Below are 18,221 nucleotides of genomic sequence, written 5' to 3'. Positions count from 1 at the left end.
TCAGGGACCTCGTTTCCATGGAGGACTGATGGAAGTGCACTCGCTCACCAGGGCATGGGGGGTGTAAATTTCTAATTGGAAACAACCTTTTTTTCTTTGAAAAGCAATCGGAGACAACTATAAGGGCCATTTCGGGAGCAGCAGAAGGTGGAGCTCTTCGTTTTTGTTTCTAAATGTGAAAGATGAAGGTGGAGCTCCGTTGTGATATATACATCATGTAATTCATGAATGAAAATGGAAATAGAATTATGTTCCTCACTTGAAGATCTTCAACCATGGTTGCACTCCAAGTGATGGTCGATACTTATTGTTTTTCTTTACACTATTTGTGTTTATGGTCGTAATTTTTTTTACGAAACACAGTACAGACACACACACACACTCACATGCACGCAAGCACGCTGACCCTATAAATATATGTATGCAGCTCTGCCCTGTGAGTAGGGTGGCTACCACCCAAAAAATAGTATCAATTAACTCCTAAAATAAATTTAAAAAATATGAGCATCCGTGTAGAGTTGAAGAAACCTTAGTAGAGCTAAAGCTCAGTTTATGTTTATATGTGACCATTATTTGTAGCTTAATCAAGATATTTAATGACAGATAAAAGAAATTAGCATTAGATAATTACCGACAATCAGTTTCTAGCAAGATTAAGACTTGAGCATATTGTGATGCTCAAGTGGGGGCCATGAAGCACGTTGCACAAATTGTAACCGAGAGAGGTAAACTCAAATCAATTGTTGATAAAATTTGTTCACTTTAGTTTTGTTCTAAACCAAACTTCTCTAACTTAGAACAAATATTCTAGGAAAACACAAACATTATATTGACCACATCCAATTAGTTTATGTAAATACACCATGAAAATCGACAGTGCATTTATTTTTTTGCATGCTTGATACGTATTTATTAGGTACTAAATACTTTAGATGCTAATATTTTTTTAAAAAAAACATGGTCAATGTGAGAGTAGTTTGTCTTCGGACGCAGTGAAAATGAACTAGATTTGGAAGGGCTGGAGTAGGGGCAATCCTCTCACTCTCTCTCTCTTACATATTCAGTTGATAGACATAAACATTTATATATATATATATATATATATATATATACATACATACATACAATTTTTTCGGTGGGCAGGACCTAAACCTCAAAATCATTTCATCACTATTTATTCGGATATGTAAATTTGGCAAAGTAATAGTATAGGCTTTAAGATGTGGTTGGTTGGATTCCAATTTTTACCCGCTAAAATCATAGGAAGTTAAATAAAAAGAAAGGGAAACAACCCACTTGTTGAGATATCTATCATCTCACCACGCACACTTAACCGGGCCACAGGCCCACGAATCATCCACAGGCCAGCTTGAAGCCCAACCCCCAAAGGATCCTTCTTGCATCGGTTGACCGCCCAAAGGCCCGCCGCCTGCCTAACACGCACGGATCTTGTTTCATGGCTTGCAAGCTACAGAGAAATCCCTTTGCGCGCGATAGCCTGGCGTGTGTCGACTCCAAATCATTTTTTTTTTTTGCGAGTGGCTCCAAAAACCATGCAGTTTTCTGACCAGCTACGATCTGGGCAGCTCATCAGTCATCGCAGGCTGACTGATCTCTGCGATTAAAGAAGCAAGCACCTGACCTAACCTCTGACCATGCAACCTGCAGGGGGAAAAAATGTCGAGCTGCTAAAATAGTTCGAAAAGAAACGTGGGGGTGTACATGTCTCGTTATCGTTAACCTCCACTGTCCTGGACGCCGTATTATACTCGTGACCGAGGTGGCTCGTTATCGTGAAGGTGAAGCTAGATAGAGAAGAGAGAAAACGAAAAGGTGTGAAAGTAAAAGTGCTCGAGCTGGCGTAGTTACGAGTCTCTTTCACTGCGCCCACTCGGAGACGTTCTAGTCACGCAATTAGCCGTCGCGCTGACAGTGAATCCCGCGTGGGCCAAACTGTCAGTGGGCGAGCGTAGCTTCCGTACGAAGAGTGGGGCGCTGCGAGCCTGCGACAGCCGATGCGCGAGCCACGAGCCCACCGGCACCCCGCCCGCTCAAGATCCTCTACAATAATCTCCCAACCTTCTCGGCCGGCACGGGCCCACTCATCATCCACCACGTACCCCCAAGAAAGGCATGCACCTTTGGATACACGGGGCCGGGATCCGCTGCTCCACCCGGGGCCCGGTGGGCCGGGACCAACGCCTCCAATTCGAATCGAACTTGGCCCCAGAACCCACCGACAGGTGGCTCCAGCGTCATCCGGCCCCACATGTCAGCCGTACCATCACGTGATCGGGGCGGGACAGGCGTGGATGGGTACCTGTACAAACCCGCCGCACCGGCAAATCTTTTCGAAACGAGGTGTCCGGCGGTCGCTGCCATTTCGCTCTGCGAAGAAACCGCGAGGGAGCGTGCCTGCCGAGCTGAGCAGGGGCAGGCGCAAGCGCCGAGCGAAAGCATCCCTCGTCAGCGTCGCCCCCGCCCCGCAGCCGCTCCGCAGGAAGGAAGGAAGGAAGGGAGCAGAGCAATGGAGAGGGCGGTGCCGGTGCGGAAGCCGCACACCTCCACGGCCGACCTGCTCACCTGGTCGGCCGCGGGCCCCGACGCGGCCGCGGGGGCCTCGCCGGCCGCGTCCTCCCGCCCCAGCCTCAAGGTTCGCTCCCGCCTACCCCGTGCCGCGAGTCAGTCAATCAATCCTGTTTGCTGCATCTGCGCGCGGCGCGGCTGACCTTGTGTGGGTCGTGGTGTTTTTTTGAGCAGCCGGCGGCGGGGATCACGCCGGCGATGTTCGGCGCGCCGGTGAGCGAGCAGGAGGCCGAGGATCTGAGCAAGAGGTGAGATCTGGGGGGCTCCCGCTCCCCGCATTCCGCCCTGATCCGCTCTCGATCTGTGTCGTTTGCTCCGCTTCTGTCTTGCTTTGTCCGGCTCCGATCCGATCTAGCGACGTGCGGCGCTTGCTCTGCTTGGATGCGTGCTCAGGTCGATCCGGTCGAGTTCAAGCGCAGCAACTACCAACCCTGTTCGGGTTGCTCGGGTTTTAGCGAGAAAGCCATTTCGTGAGAATGGGCTTTAGGCTTTAGCGAGAAGTGGCGGCTGCGTTTTAATGCTTGCGACGCCTTCCCATGGTGGCGGCTGGAGAGCAGTCGCTTGCAGGCGATTGGTTGATGCCAAGGGTGGACCGTGTGTGGCTGCGCCGCTTGCACGGTGCAAGCGTGTGACGCGGGCCACGCGGCTACAGTCCAAATTCGTGGCATCAGTTGTGGATTTCTGGTGGTGCTACAATACAAGCTTTTTAGCACTGACTGAAAGTGATTTCAGCGATGCAGAACACAAGCGTCCGATTTGAAATTTGGATATTTCTATCACACTGTGATGCCAGGCTGTGCACACCGACTCCTTGATGTAGGCTGTAGTTTTGTCGCTGCTTGTTTGGTATGGTGTTTCTTTTGGTAGTTTTTAGTGTATCAACAATTTTGTTTTACATTGTTTGTTACAAAATTTCGGGCAACTGCAGTGAATCTTGTGTACATTTCTTTTAGAAAATTTATGTTTTACATGAAAATGTGTAGCCAAGAATTGTATGAATGGAGTTCTTGCCATGGACGATGGTAGCCAAACAGCTGGGGATTTTCCAGTTAATGTAACTTTCAGCATTGCTTCCATTTTGTCAACAGTAACATTCCTGTTGACCTATTGTAGTGAAAGGAAATTTTGTTCTGGATCAAAATTGAAAGAAATGAGTGGCAGTGGCATCTTCGCTGAAAAGAGTGAAAATGGTGACTCAGAGGCTTCAAATCATGCAAACAAAACTTCTGTAAGGATGTACCAGGTACTAATCCTATTCAAATACTTCTTACCAAACTTCTTCTCTGCTTATTGGTATTGCTGTATAGTGGTGATCTATCCTAATTCATATTATATGTGTATGTGGACAGAATGCTAAGTTGACGCACATTTTATTCCATTTCTGTTAAGGAAAGGCACTATGATTGATATTTCAAAGGAAATGCATCTGCTATAGCTCATATTTCTAATGTTATCTTAAATTTATGTTAATGTAACTTCCATGCTCATAAAAACCTTTCATGTTCCACTATAGGTTTATAGCTTATGTTTCTCTGATTACCTTGTGTTGATTAATTGTAAATCACACGAGTGTGGCCTTCTTACTATGTGATTCACCTTTTCATGACAGCAAACTGTGACTGGAATAAGCCAAATCTCATTTAGTGCTGATGGAAGTGTTTCACCGAAGAAGCCATCTTCGATACCTGAAGTGGCTAAGCAGCGAGAGCTTAGTGGTACTCTAGAAGATGCTGATGCTAAAATCAATAAGCAGCTTTCTGAAGCCAAGACCAAGGAGCTTAGCGGGAGTGACATCTTTGGTCCACCTCCTGAGATTCCTGCCAGGCCATTGGCTGCTCGTAACATGGAGCTTCAAGGAAATGTGGACTTCTCACTTCCACAGAGGAGCGTCCACACATCGGTTAAAGTATCTCATGTAAGTGATTAACCTTCTTGTTGATGTTTTGATGTACATTTTATTTGTTTCTTAGCTGTATATGCACTACCATTTAAACACCTACGGGCCTATTATACAAAATTTGGCTCTCATGTCTTGAAATATGTCTAACAGATATCAGCTCGAACTTTATATGTTTTATACATTGCTGAATATGGACAATCTAGTATTTCATTCTGCACTGTTCTTTATATTGTTTTATTTGTTTTAGGATGTTCGAATGATGCAATTACTTGAGTTGCTAGCTATTTTAATAAAATTGCAATGTGCTTATATGCACATGCCTAATTCTAAACTGCATACATTAGCAGCCCCTATTTGATGTGCTTGCATGAGTGTGGTACTGTGGTTTCCCTACCTAGTTCCTCAATACTATATTAGATTGTTAGTGCATGCTGTTACTTTTTATACAAACAATCAAATCGGTCTAAGGTGAATGTCTGACCAACTGAGAATTCGGAGCTGGGCTTTCAGAATGTTGTTTGAATCTTCCTTGAGCCTGATTCCGTGCTGATTTGATATGCTTAATAGTTTTTTCTACTATCATTATATAGGATAATATTAAACGGGAACTTTTGGAATTTCGGTTGTGTTTATGTTACAAGGAATGTATCTGTAAGGCTTTCACATGAAATACACCAGCTAGGCTAACAGCAGTGCATTGAACAATCTCTCATCATTTCTAAATACTGTCCTCTTATGGCTTGAAATTCATGGAAAACCAGCTAGCGGCTTTTCATCATGTTAGCATGAACATCTTACCTCTCTTGAGTCTATGTGCATTGAATGGCTTTTGCAGCCTGCCGGAGGACCAAGCAACATCTCCTTCAGCGAAGAGCCTGTGGTGAAGACAGCAAAGAAAATCCACAACCAGAAGTTCCAGGAACTGACAGGCAACAACATATTCAAGGAGGAAGCCCCTGCCTCGGCTGAGAAGTCTCTGAGCTCCGCGAAGCTGAAGGAGATGAGCGGCAGTGACATCTTCGCTGATGGAACACCTGCTCCTCGAGAATACCTTGGCGGCGTCCGGAAGCCCCCTGGTGGCGAGAGCAGCATCGCACTGATCTAATTGTTGTCGTCTGCTCTAATCCGGACTGGCTAGCTGCCCCTTGTCACTGAAGCGCGTGGCATGTGCATTTCTTGACCTCCCAGTTCTTTAATTGTGCTCGGGGATCTTAATTTATGCTGGGTATCTTTAGTCTAATATAATGTAGAGTCAGCAGAATCTGACTCGATCACTTGCCTCGTATCTGATACGCCTGTGTGCGATCTCATCTTCGGTTTGTGCTACTTATATGTAATAGTCCCTCCGAACTGAGAACTTGTGCAATAAGTATTTTGAACTCATTTCTGTTCTTATTGCATCGTTGGATGTTTAGATCATTGCTTGTGTTGTTAACAAATATGATGCAATCTGTGCAAGGCAGCTGTGCCTTCTGCTATTTGCACTCAGAAATATTCCAGACGATTTTGATGCATTTCTAAATTCTAGCTTATGGCAAAATAGGAGGAAATTCGACTCCGCTGGGGATCGAACCCAGAAAATCTCCAGTTCCGTAGACCAGCGCCTTATCCATTGGGCCATGGAGTCGTCGATGCTACGGAGATGGTTAAAATATTTGTGCCAGTGGCCTTGCATCACATTTTTAAACAATTACAAAAATTACTGAGTGCGAATTTCGTTTTTACTTTACCCAACTCTTACTCGTATATGGAGAAGAGAGCCGAAAAATTAAAGCGATTAACATATGGAACGTCCTAGAAGGCTCGTAAACATCACAACCATTAACATTGCATCGGTAAGTTTGATAGGGTTCCTCGACTATCAGGCACCAGCCGTCTTTTTTACATTTTGGTCCTTTTTTGAAAAAAAATTATGTTTAGAACTCTAAAAGGCTTATTCCCACGTTTGGACGGCGTCATGACCCATGGCGCCAAGGTAACACGTCTAGCGCCGAGGTGCCACCCAGATGCCATATACTCTGCCTACCTAGCGCCGACGTGGCAGCCAGCTCGGCATCAGGACCTACGGCGCCGAGCACGGCGCCCAGATCTGTGGCGCCGATTTTCGCGCCGTAGGCCCTGGCGTTGAGCTGGCAGCCCATACCACGACCATCTTTCTTCCCTTGTTCTTACCCGTCTTGGTTTTTCTGTCTCCTTCACCCGCCTAACCTCATCAATCGACATATTTGACCTTGAAAATTTTAATTTGATCCATAGATCTTCGAGAGCAAGGTATCCTCCCCCCTCCTCAATTTACGTATTAATTTGGTTTATATTATATGTATTATTAATTGCTTAGGATTTAGTTATTTATACGTGTAATATGCAACCTTAGATGCCTAGGCGTGGTAAATCTAGTAAACCAAAGGTGATGACGGAACAACCTTCACCCATTTGCTGCTGCCTAGTGGTGTTCCTATGCCGATGTACTTCTGTGGTGATCCTTGCAAGGTAGCCAAGTTTGATAAAGAGGAATCATATAACCAGAGGTATTGGATGTGTGAAAATTATAGGTTCGACCTTACACCTCGTCAGATCTGCATTGGGTTGCTGGTAAGAATATTTATTTTTTGTATAATATTTTCGTTGTCATATAGAATCATATATGCTTTATGAGTAATATTAGGTGTGTAACAATTGAATATTTTGCAGACCTCTCCCCCGCTTTGTGACTTTAAGCAGTGGATCGACACTAAGATAAAAGAGTAGGACAAAAAGTATCTCCGTAGAATGAAGGAGTCAGATGCAGAGTGGAAGGAGTTGTTGGAGAAGAGACGGCAAGAGGAGGCAGCAGAAAAAGAGCGAAAAAAGAGAGCTGGAAATAAGGCATGCTCCAGGTCCATTGCTTTGCCCGCCATACTTTCCCATACTTGATCTTGTAATCAAAAATCTTCTTAGCTATATCCATAATTATCTTCACCTTCAAATTGGGCTGACACTTCAATGTTGAGTACAACTTTCATTGTAGAGGTCAACTGTCGATGCCTCTGCTGTAGATCAATGTCGGCGCAAGTGTGTAGACCTACAATTTTTGTGATTTTGAATTTTCCCGTGGCCTTCTGTTTCGGAGCATAGATCCTCCAATTGCAATCGGTCTTCTCGCACACCACTATGTAGTGCCGCTCCGCGTAGAAGTGTCTAACCTTAAATGGTCTTTTACATTTCAAAGAATACTCCTGTAACCACTTTCTTAATGTATGCAAGTCCTTAAATTAGAAGACCCTTCTTAATTTTCATGCTATCCCCACCCTTAAAAGTCTCTAGCAGCTCGTCATCTCTTCTTTCTGCATAAGCACTACAGGAACGACTGAGATCGCTGAATTCATGAACTAGTGGATCACGATCAGGAAAAAAAAAAGTCTGACAAGCTCTGTATCTTCTTCGCTCAATGTTGCAACTGGGCGTTCATTATATGAATCAACGGCTCTTGCATTCCCATAAGGCTACTCATCATTATCTATATGAACATCCACACTATTAGAAGCCTGTCCTGTATTGGAAGATGGAGTCAAGGGGGAACACCAATATTATCTAGAATATCTTCTGCATTTTAACAACAATTAAAGATGTCATTGGGACAAAGGAATGGAATCAAGGGTGAATAATAAAAGAAAATATGGTGTTACTTGGATGGTTCTGGGTCAAAGGAATCTCCTAAAGGGCCGTACCGATATCATCAATCCGACAATGAGCACCAGCATCAGGACAAATGCTAAACTCATTCGGACCGGATTGAGCATCAGAAATCGCAACCGCATCTTCCTAATCTACCTCGAGATTAGGTAACGGAAGGTCAACAGGTGGCAGATTCTTCTGTTCTTGAAAAACCCACGAGGGGGTAAATGCACATTAGGGGTTGAATGCACATGAGGGGTGGAAGTATTTGATAACTTCCGCACAACCAAATCTAAACATTGATACTCATTCTTCATGAGAGTCTTCACATACTTCTCCCATTCAACCTCACATGCAATTAGGACCAGACGTCTAAAAATCCGGCTCGATTTACCAAAGTGAACGACCCCTTGAACTGAGATAGCCGATCATCGAATATCAGAGAGCCCCTGTGCACTCCATCAAAAATGACATTCCCAAACACATCTTTCTCGACACTATCTTCATGATACAAAGTCACTAAATTATTCATCTAGTTTGTATGTACAACACGAAAGTTATGACAGGTATATTATAAAAAATAACTAATAACATTTCCTAACTATCTAAATTACCTAACTAACTAAATTACCTAATGAAATACCTCGAATTACCTAAGAATACCTAACTGAAGTACCTAAATAAATTAACTAACTAAATACCTAAATTTATCTAACTAAATAACTAAGTAAATTACCTAACTAAATTACTTAAACTAATGAACTATATTAACTAAATCTATATTTCCTATAACTATCTAACTATCTACATTTGCTAACTAACATTGTCTAAGTGTCTACATTTAGCTAACTATCTACATTAGTTTGATATCTACGTTACCTAACGAAACTACTAAAATTGAGTAATTAAAATAGCTAAACTAATTTGATAGAAAAAAAACTCACCTTGCTTGCCCGCGTCTCGTGGGAGAGCATGACCAGGGTTGGCGGCGCCGCCGGAGCGTGCCCCGGGGCCACGTCGCCGGTGGAGTGTGACCCAGAGGCCCCCGGCCCGCGGACGAGCCGTGGTGGGGCGCTCTCGCTGCCGCAGTAGAGCCGCCCAACAGGGCCGCAGCAGAGCCGGACGGGGCGCTCTCGCTGCGGCAAGAGGAAGGCCCGCAGCCGGTGCGCGGAAGGGGGGGGGAGACGCGGCCGGCGAGGGCGGCCAGACGTGGCGGGTTGTGGCCGTCAAAAGCGGCTGGAGGTGGCGCCGACGGCGGCGGGTAGAGAGAGGATGGTGCGGCAAGAGGAAGGCCCGCGGCCGACGCGCGGAGGGGGGGCGGTGCAGCCGGCAAAGGGCTACCAGCGAGTGCAGCCGGACGTGGGGGGACTGCGGCCGGAGGTGGCACCGGCGGTAGTGGACAAAGAGAGGATGGCGCGGGGATGAGGCTCCCCAAGAGGAGAGCCGGGCGCGGGGATATGGCGCCAACTTCGGATCCACGGCGTCGAGGTCGGCGCCACATCAGCGCCTCGTCACCGTGCCACGTAATCGCATGACAGGCATCTCGACGCCATGACCCATGGCGGCGAGGTGTGTTACCTTGGCGCCGTCGGTCATGACGCCAACCCAGTGTCGAAAAACGGATTTTGTTCTTCTAGAGGTCCAAATGTAAATATTTTTTAGAAAAAATATTAAATTGCAAAAAGTATGCACGAGGGCTGCACAAACCGACCCTGGTACCAGTTGCGCTCCATGAAGGTGTCAGTGGCACCCCTTAGGTCTCCAGCACGATCGCACCACAACGAAAGTCTGACTTGGCGGCGATCCAGGTCAAAATATATTTGTGTCGAATCTAATGATATTTATTTGGTGCCACAAATGTAATATTTTTTATAAATTTAATCAAACTTAAAAAATTGACTTAGAATAAAACTAGAATGATATGTTTTCGGACGGAGGTGCCAGTAACAAAGCTGACTGGTGTTGTTTCTCTATGTTTCAAAAGTTGCTTTATAAGTTACATTCAAAAAAATAGTTGCTTTATAATGCTGCATGCTCTGTTTTTTATGAAGAAAAAAAATAGACCTTTTATTTGACCGTCCGATGGGCAACGTCCATCCACTAGCGATGGCCATTACAAAAATCACAAAAGGGAAATGTGTACTTAATTTCGTAATTAGTTGGCACACAAGTCTTCCTCAGATGACGAACATACAGACAAACTGAAGCCATCCACAAACAGAACAAGTCCGAGGAAGCTTGTCATCGCCACAAATTAGAAGCGCTGCATCCGTCAGTTCACATCAGGGTTCCTCGTCGATCTTGACCGGCGGCCGCACGAACCGGCCCCAGCACCAGTGGCGCTCCCAGACGGCGCCCATGGCCTCGAGCCGCACCCCCTTGGTCTCCGGCAGGAACGCCACCACGAATGCGGTCATGATGGCGACCCAGGCCGCGTAGTAGATGAAGGTGGCGTACTTGAGCGCGCACAGCATGGAGAGGAACGTCTGCGTGAGCAGGAACGTCGCGCCCAGGTTGACGGCCACGCTGATGCCCTGCCCCGCCGACCGGATCTCCACGGGGAATATCTCGCCGGGGATCACCCAGGTCAGCGGCCCCCACGACCACCCGAACGACGCCGAGAACACGCACGTCAGCGCCAGCACCGCCAGGGAGTACGGCCTCGCCATCGCGGACTCGCCGTCCCCGCCGATCTGCGAGCCCATGATCCAGGCCACCGCGACCTGGCAGATGATCATAACGAACCCGCCGGTCAGGAACAGCGGCCTGCGGCCGTACCGGTCGACGGTGACGGTGGAGACGAGCGTGGAGCCCAGGTTCACGGCGCCGAGGATGGCGGCGCCCATGAGCGCGCCGTTGCTGCCGAAGCCGGCCGTCTGGAACAGCACGGGAGAGAAGAAGGCGATGACGATGACCCCCGTGAGCTGCTGGAACAGCGGTACCGCCACGGCCATCACCAGGTGGTGGCGGTGCTCCCGCCTGAGGATCCTCCGGAACGCGCCCTCCTCGCAGGCGCGCGCCGCCTCGACGGCGCGGGACACGTCCTCCAGCTCGGCGTCCACGTCCGCCTTGGGGCCCCTGACGCGCCGGAGCGCGGCGCGGGCCTCCTCCACGCGGCCGCGCACGACGAGGCTGCTGGGCGTGTCCGGGATGAGCAGCGCCCCAGCGAGGATGACGGCGGCGGGCGCCGCGGCCAGGCCGAGCGAGAGGCGCCAGCCCCACGCGGGGATGCGCGAGGTGCCGTAGTTCACCAGATTGGCCGCCAGGTTGCCGATGCTGAGGAAGAGCTGGAACCCCGTCGTGAAGGCGCCCCGCCACTTGGGCGGCGCCGTCTCCGCCAGGTACACGGGCGCCGCCTGCCATTGCCATGCGACATCACGTCACGTCGTGAGCTCGTGCGTCCAAGTTTGTCACGCACGTACTGTATGTGATCATCATGATAGATCACTCTACTTGCATAACAACAGGTGTGGATTAAAGATAGAGCCCGAGAGGTTAAAGGTGATACGAAAAGGACAGCCAACTACTCCAAGAAAGCCGGATGCCTGCACGGGTTTCACTTGCAGCTACCGATCAAAAGGTGACGCGACCAGGCATCCACTATTCAATCAGCTCGACGACGGTCTTGAGAGCGATGGGTCGGCTCAAAACCAGCCACGGGCTCTAGCTACCTCGAGGGACTGGGACAGGAAGCAAATAATGAACCAGGACGAGCGTCGTCTCGTCAGCATGTCGCAACAAACTAACCCTTCCTTCATGGCCATGGCCACCTACAGAGTACAGACCTACTCCCCTTGGTGGACAACCCTTCTGATCTTCATGTCTTCTGTAGGAATTTGGCCGGAGAGTACCTTATTACCAAACACTTGGACTCACATCACATCAGTTCTCAAAGAAACATTTGTCAACGAAGTTTTGGTGCTGGATTTAACTCATGTCGGTAAGAACAATACGGCTCTAGTTGGCATTGTGATAGCTTCCAAAAGTAAAATCTTACCCGAACTATAGTAAAGAATCCCATAACAAACTAGATTCCACAACATATAGCAGACAAAAACAAACTATTCCTAAGTTAGACTTTACATCATTATCATGTACTAAAATTTTGTACCTCCAAGCTACAGCTATTGTATAAAAGAGGGTGCTTGAAAAAATAGACATGGTTTAGTGAGGGGTAGGTTAATTTGTTTGTAGCTCTATCTATACCTGGAGGCTCACAACAAATTAAACATCAGAGCCACATGAGGTTCATTAGTTTATCCATCACTCCTTTATTGCACAACACACTTGAATTTCTCTTGTGGAGATCTTGAGTAAAGTTGTTACTTTTGTTGCTGCAAAATGAAAGGGTTACGCTTCGTTTGATTAACTAGAGCTACCTTTCATGATGCAATGGTGGTTATGTGTTATTGTCTGGTAAGTGAAAATGATATGTTCCATGATTTAACCAGCACTGCACTTTCAGTGGTAGACGACATGGGTGTTGATAGTGAGGCGCCTGTGGTGACTTTGTCAACCTCGAGCATCTGCCGGCTCAGTCTCTCGGAGATACTCGTAGAGGTAGGGTTGCGTGTTGTATTCATATATTGAGTGTGCGTGCGTGTATGTGATCGAGTATTTGCGTCTATACTGTGTTTCGGAAGAAATATCGTATCTCAATCTGCCTAAAGTTACAGGTAACTTGATGAAATATTGTATCTCAGTCTGTACTATTTTGCATCATCTAAATGAAATGTTAATGGAGTATTCACTGCTCCAAGTCTTATTCTAAAGATGTGAAATGGCCCACTATTTTACTACCTAGCTACTACTCCTTGACAAGCTGATGAACTATGTCATCTGTTCACTACAAAGATTGCTGTAGTAAAACTCTACGTACCTGGTTGGTGAAGCCGATGCCGAAGCCGAGCAGCATGCGCCCGACGATGAGCATGGCGATGTTGACCGCGGCGGCGTTGACGGCCGCGCCGGCGAAGAAGAGCGCGCCGCCGGCGAGCATGACGGCCTGCCTCCCGACCGCCCTGGTGACGCGGCTGGCCACGAGAGAGGCGGCCAGCCCGGCCAGGTAGAGCGAGGAGGTGAACGCCGTGAGGGCGTGGCTGTCGTAGACGCAGTACTGGTCCCGCCGCGCCGCGGCCATCCGGCGCAGCACCCCCGGGAAGAAGGCGGAGAGGAACGACTCCATGGCCGTCACGCCCCCCGAGATGCCGATGTCATAGCCGAAGATGAGGCCGCCGGACGCCGCCATGAGGCAGGTGACGACGACGGAGAAGGTCACGCGGCCGCCGTAGTCGGCGGACGGCGCCGCGTCCGCCGCCACGGCGAACCCGCCCCCGGCCATGCTTGCAGCTCGATCACTCGCACGCGCGCGCCGGCTCACCTACTACAAGCCTGCAGCCTGTCGTCACGGAACAGCTAGGCTGATACACTGGGGCAGTGAGGCAGTGACCACGGGCTGCAGCACCTATATACAACTGACAGTGCTCTGCTTCAACGTGAGCATTTTCCGTTAGGTGAGCGCCCTCATTCCCTCACCAAATTATTCAATTCTCGAGCAAGTTCCCAGTGACCTTGAATCTGTCAGTTAGAAGCTCGTAGCTACCCCGCGGATTGCGACGTGTGAAGCAAAAGAATAAAGCGCCTGCCGGGATTCTGCAACGCTGGTCAGAGATCAAGGGTCTGTTCGGATCCAATGGGAAGAGAAAGAGAAAGTGCAAAACTTTTGCTCTTTTGCACTTTTTTTTGCACTTTTGGATCCAAACACCTCAAAGTGCAAAAAGGCAACTGCTACCGTAATTTTTCTAATTATGGATTAATTAGGCTTAATAGATTCGTCTCGTCATTTAGTCCTCATTTATGTAATTAGTTTTTTAATTAAAATATATTTAATACTTCTAATTAGCATCCAAACATCTGATGTGACATGAGTAAAAATTTTACCATTTACCCTTTTGCCATTTGCACTTGGATCCGAACAGCGCCTAACCAGCGCGGCCGGGCGACGGCTGTCTGCCTATGGTTGGCACTTCGCTCGTTCCTGACCCTGAGGTTCGTGCGATGGTAGACTTTGTCTTCTCCGGGGCCGCTCGTGGGGCTGCCTGGGCTCAGCGTCAAACCGCGCGCGCCGGGAGCTCGCCGGCAGGTTTTCCTGCGCCGGCAAAGGAAACAAAAGAAAAGGAAACCATACACCGTCCGGCGAAAAAAGAAGGAAACGGCGGAAAGAGATTCATCAGTGAGATTACTGATGAGCCACCAGAACGCGATGGACAAAATGGCCTTGGGCTTGTCGGAGGCCTGGGCACGCAGCTGAGGGTCCCTGGGCCTCTGGGCCAAAACATTTTTGCAAGCCTGGAGTCTTCACTACCCCTCTTTGAGCCGAAAAGGCGGAAAGCAAGCTTCTTCGATCCGGCATTCCGGCCACCCTCGCTGGTTCCCTTCGCCTCCGCCCCCCGGCACTCTCACCGGCAGTAGTTACTCTTTCTTGAAACAAAAATACGTTAGCAGTATCTTTTTCCTTCTTCGCATCTATTTTTTTTACCATTGAATCAAGATCTGACGGTGGATCTTCTTCCTTGCACCGCCGCCCCGTCTTCCCAGCCGCGAGCGCGGGAGGATCTCGCCGGAGCCCCGCGCGGCCCTCTGCCTGCCCCTCCCGGCGCCGCCGCCAACGCTGCCGCCATGTCCGTCCCAACCCCACCCCCCCCCCCACCCCCCCCGCCCCGGCCTGGCCCAACCGGTCTCCTCCAACGCCCGCCCGACGGCGCCACCGCCATCGGCCTCACCGACCCGCGCCCGCAATCTCTGCCGGGCCAGCCTGCCACCCCCGGCCTTCCTTCTAAGCCCGGCAATGGAGATCGCCGGAGTCCAAATCCCAAACCTTAACTCCGGATCTTAACCTCGCCGGAAATCGCGCTAGATCAGACGGGCGCAGAGACGGACGGAGATAGAGTGCGAAGGGCGGAAGAAATGCTTGGGTGTCATATAGCTTCCCCGTATTTTTCAAGGAAAACTACAGCTACATCCACGTGTAGCCTTTTGACCTGCCGCTGCCACTGCACGAGTCCCCTCACCAGGCCACACGGGCCCACTCAGCTAGCGGATCCACGCCACGGCGCCACGCCGCCCTCCCTCGGAGATCGCGCTCTCCGTCTTCGGCACCGGCAGGCGGCAATGAATGCGCCAATGCGGCTTCCTCCCCCCGCCCAGCGTCCATAGGCCATGGCCATCAATCCAACAGCCTTGTGACCACGTCGCGGCTCGTGGACCCGTCGCGGCTCGTGGACCCATGCGCTCGTTCTCTCCGGCTCCTCCCGCGCGCGTGCTCTCTCCAGTGACCAGTGGCCTAGTCCTCTCTCCCTCCTGCTCTACGCTTCTCCAGGAGACCAGTACTCCTCCGACCGCGTTCTTGCATTAGGGCGGCGCGTACATCGTCGACAAGCAACCGCCTTCCACGGCGACGCACACGGCGGCGTGCGTGCAGGGCCGGCGGCAGGCGGGATGTCGATGGCGACGTGTTCCCGTGGCGGCGTAGAAGCACCTCCGGGGACGACGACGGGGCGCGTGCCGCCGGTGACCGGGAGCGGAGGCATCCGAGTTCTGGGAGGCTTGTGCAAATGTTGAATCATTGTTTTTCAAAAAGACCCCTAAATCGGATCGCGATCCATAATCGCGATCCACATCAGAGGATATTATGCAAATATTTATTCCCTAATTTACAAAATAACCCCTAAATCGGATCGTGATCCAGATCAAGAGGTTTTTTATAAATGTTTCATCTGTTAGTTTACAAAATGACCCCTATATCGTAACTGGGGGGCTGCTGCGCTGGAGCGCCCGCCGCGCCGCCGCCGCCGGCCTCTGCGAGCTCCGTGCGCCCCGCGCGAGCCTCCGTCGACATCCGCTCGCCTACAGCTTCCCGCGCGTGCCGCTCACGGTCCGTGTTTCCTCGGAGACGCTGCCAGCGGTGCGGCGGTGCGGAGGGAGCTGCGCACCCTGCAGACCTGAGACGGCGACGTGCCTTCTACATATGGGTCACGGTGGCGGCTGTCCAGGCCAGCTTTTGCTTCTGCATGGCGCGGAGCACAGTCCTACCCGCAACCCGGAGTAGCCCCCAGAGATGCATGTCCTCCCGGTGGTGCTTGCATCACAGGAATTTTGCTCCCTCCCTCCTCTCATTGGCGTCGGTTTTGCGGAGGAGGATGCCGGGGTTCCATGGCTTCTGACGAAGGCTGCCTCTGACGAAAATTGCTTCTGACCAGCATAGGCACCAAACCAAACTTAGTATTGTTTAGCGCTGCCTGATTCCGGCGTCCTGACCGTCCGGGGCGCAGATCCGACGGCGAGGCCCGCCTCTCGTGGCAGCTGCTGAGCTGCAGACATCAGATCAGAGGGCGCACGGCGACAGACAAGTCGCGCTGGGAACAGAGGAAGCGACGAAACCCCGGCGGGGGAGAGCATGGCAGGGGGTCCATGGGGTTTTGTTTTGTCGGTTTACACCCACGCGGTCATGCGACCTGTATATGAATGAGTACGCGGTAGGACCGCGCGAGTAGATAGTAGTAGTAATCGAGGGGTAGAGTGTGACGGATAGGCTCGTCGTGCTCCTCCCGCGCTGTCCCCTGCAATCCCGACGCCGGGCTCCGGAGCGAAGAGGGCTGCGGGGTTCGGCGAGGCAGAGGCGGTGCGGTGGCGCCGCCCGCACCGCACGGCGCGGCGCGTCTCCGCAGGTAAGTGCGCACCAACGAGCTGGCAATTGGCAAGCACGCGTTCTGAAATTTCAAGTTTGTTTTTTGAAAGGTGAAATTCAAGTTAGTTTTGCTCAAGTGGTCGTGTGTTGCTGCCGTCTGCAGCTCGCGCAGGCCGGGGTGGGGATGAACTAGCTAGCCGCCGCGGCGCCGAGGTGGTTCGTCCGCACGTCCTGCGAGGAGAACTCGCCGCCGCCGGTCAGCATGGCGAGTCGCTGCGGATGGGAGTGAGTGACCGATGGAGCGAGCGCAGGGGCAGAGAGCCGAGCATCGCGCGAGATGAGTGACGACTCGCTCGTTTGGCCCACCCATCCTTGCCATCCTCCCCATTTGGTGTTAGCACTTTCGTACAGCCCGTACACAAGCTAGTAGGAACGCGGCACTGGGGCTTTATACGTTGATGCGACTCGAGTGCCTCATCCTTGCCTCCTTGGGACGGTTGGCTCGGCAAGCTTTGGCGATGGAAGTACGGAGCACGGACTAGCTAGCCTGGTTGCGGAAGGCACTATTGCTAACTGCTCTGTCTCTAGCGTTTCTCCCTCCCTGCATAGCTCGACCTACCGTGAGTCAACGATTGGCTCGCCGGCAGCATGATGGCGTCCTCCTCCGCTACCCCGCAATTGCCAATCGGCGAGAGAAAAGTTGAAGTTAGATGCGAAACATCTGAAGCCTGATGAAGCTTCACTTTTTCTTTTTCGGATTCCTAGGGATCCTTTGTTGGAGCTCCAACACCAGCTTGGCTCCAAATAGAGCCGTGGAGTGATGCAAAACGGCTTCACCAATAAAGCACTTTGGAACTGATTTTCTCTCTCTTCTTCCTCCCTCTCACAGGATCACAAGAGCCAGTAGGATCACAAGAGCCAGTGGAGCCACAGACTACGGCTCCACCGGCTCCAGCTCCTCTACGCTATAGTGGTGGAGCTGAAGCTAGATGAAGTTCTACCAAAGAGGACCATAAATTGATAGGTTTGTTAAGCCGTTTTATATTGATTAGGTCCCCTGTTGTAGGTTTCTTTTATCTGAAAGATAAAAGAGTGCTGCAAACTTACCAATTTCACTGTCGCGCTGCTAGATTTGACGCCTCAACTGTTGTACGGTTCCCTATTTTTGAGTTAATAACATAAAATGTGTTAGGCTTCCTCCAAAGGAGAGATGAGTCAGCTCGCTCATCACTATGCCACATCAGATTTTTACCCATGTGGAAGAGAGAAAGAACAGCTATCTCTTGACACAGGGCAACTACTGAATTTGACACAGGGCAACGTAGCGTGCGGTGCGGCGCCATGATATTCCAGTCAATGTGCCTTGGCGTCCTGCCGTTGCTGGACGCCGTCGGC

At 50.3% G+C, this 18,221-nt stretch overlaps 2 protein-coding genes across 2 annotated transcripts; one reads left to right on the top strand and one right to left on the bottom strand.

Annotated features, from left to right (window-relative positions):
* Positions 1-2,352: 2,352 nt before the first annotated feature.
* Positions 2,353-5,881, top strand: LOC112901036. Its single transcript, XM_025969852.1, has 5 exons — positions 2,353-2,653; positions 2,761-2,834; positions 3,700-3,829; positions 4,196-4,501; positions 5,322-5,881. The coding sequence occupies exons 1-5, from the start codon at positions 2,528-2,530 to the stop codon at positions 5,589-5,591; spliced, it is 906 nt and encodes a 301-aa protein (XP_025825637.1). The 5' UTR covers positions 2,353-2,527; the 3' UTR covers positions 5,592-5,881.
* Positions 5,882-10,189: 4,308 nt separating this feature from the next.
* On the bottom strand, positions 10,190-13,583 carry LOC112898862 (sugar transport protein MST1-like). Its single transcript, XM_025967166.1, has 2 exons — positions 13,020-13,583; positions 10,190-11,496 (listed from the first exon to the last, which is right to left on the bottom strand). Exons 1-2 carry the CDS (start codon positions 13,479-13,481, stop codon positions 10,423-10,425), a joined length of 1,536 nt encoding a protein of 511 aa, XP_025822951.1. The 5' UTR covers positions 13,482-13,583; the 3' UTR covers positions 10,190-10,422.
* Positions 13,584-18,221: the final 4,638 nt, after the last annotated feature.

Source organism: Panicum hallii, chromosome 7 (assembly GCF_002211085.1).
Source record: "Panicum hallii strain FIL2 chromosome 7, PHallii_v3.1, whole genome shotgun sequence".
Classification (NCBI taxonomy): Eukaryota; Viridiplantae; Streptophyta; class Magnoliopsida; order Poales; family Poaceae; genus Panicum; species Panicum hallii.
This window is presented reverse-complemented; position numbering and strand designations above follow the sequence as displayed.

Coding starts and splice junctions, on each gene's coding strand:
- LOC112901036 (XM_025969852.1), top strand. CDS start 2,528: ATGGAGAGGGCGGTGCCGGTGCGGAAGCCGCACACCTCCACGGCCGAC. Junction 2,835..3,699: donor GCCGAGGATCTGAGCAAGAG/GTGAGATCTGGG, acceptor GACCTATTGTAG/TGAAAGGAAATTTTGTTCTG. Junction 3,830..4,195: donor CTTCTGTAAGGATGTACCAG/GTACTAATCCTA, acceptor TTTTCATGACAG/CAAACTGTGACTGGAATAAG.
- LOC112898862 (XM_025967166.1), bottom strand. CDS start 13,481: ATGGCCGGGGGCGGGTTCGCCGTGGCGGCGGACGCGGCGCCGTCCGCC. Junction 11,497..13,019: donor GCATCGGCTTCACCAACCAG/GTACGTAGAGTT, acceptor TGGCAATGGCAG/GCGGCGCCCGTGTACCTGGC.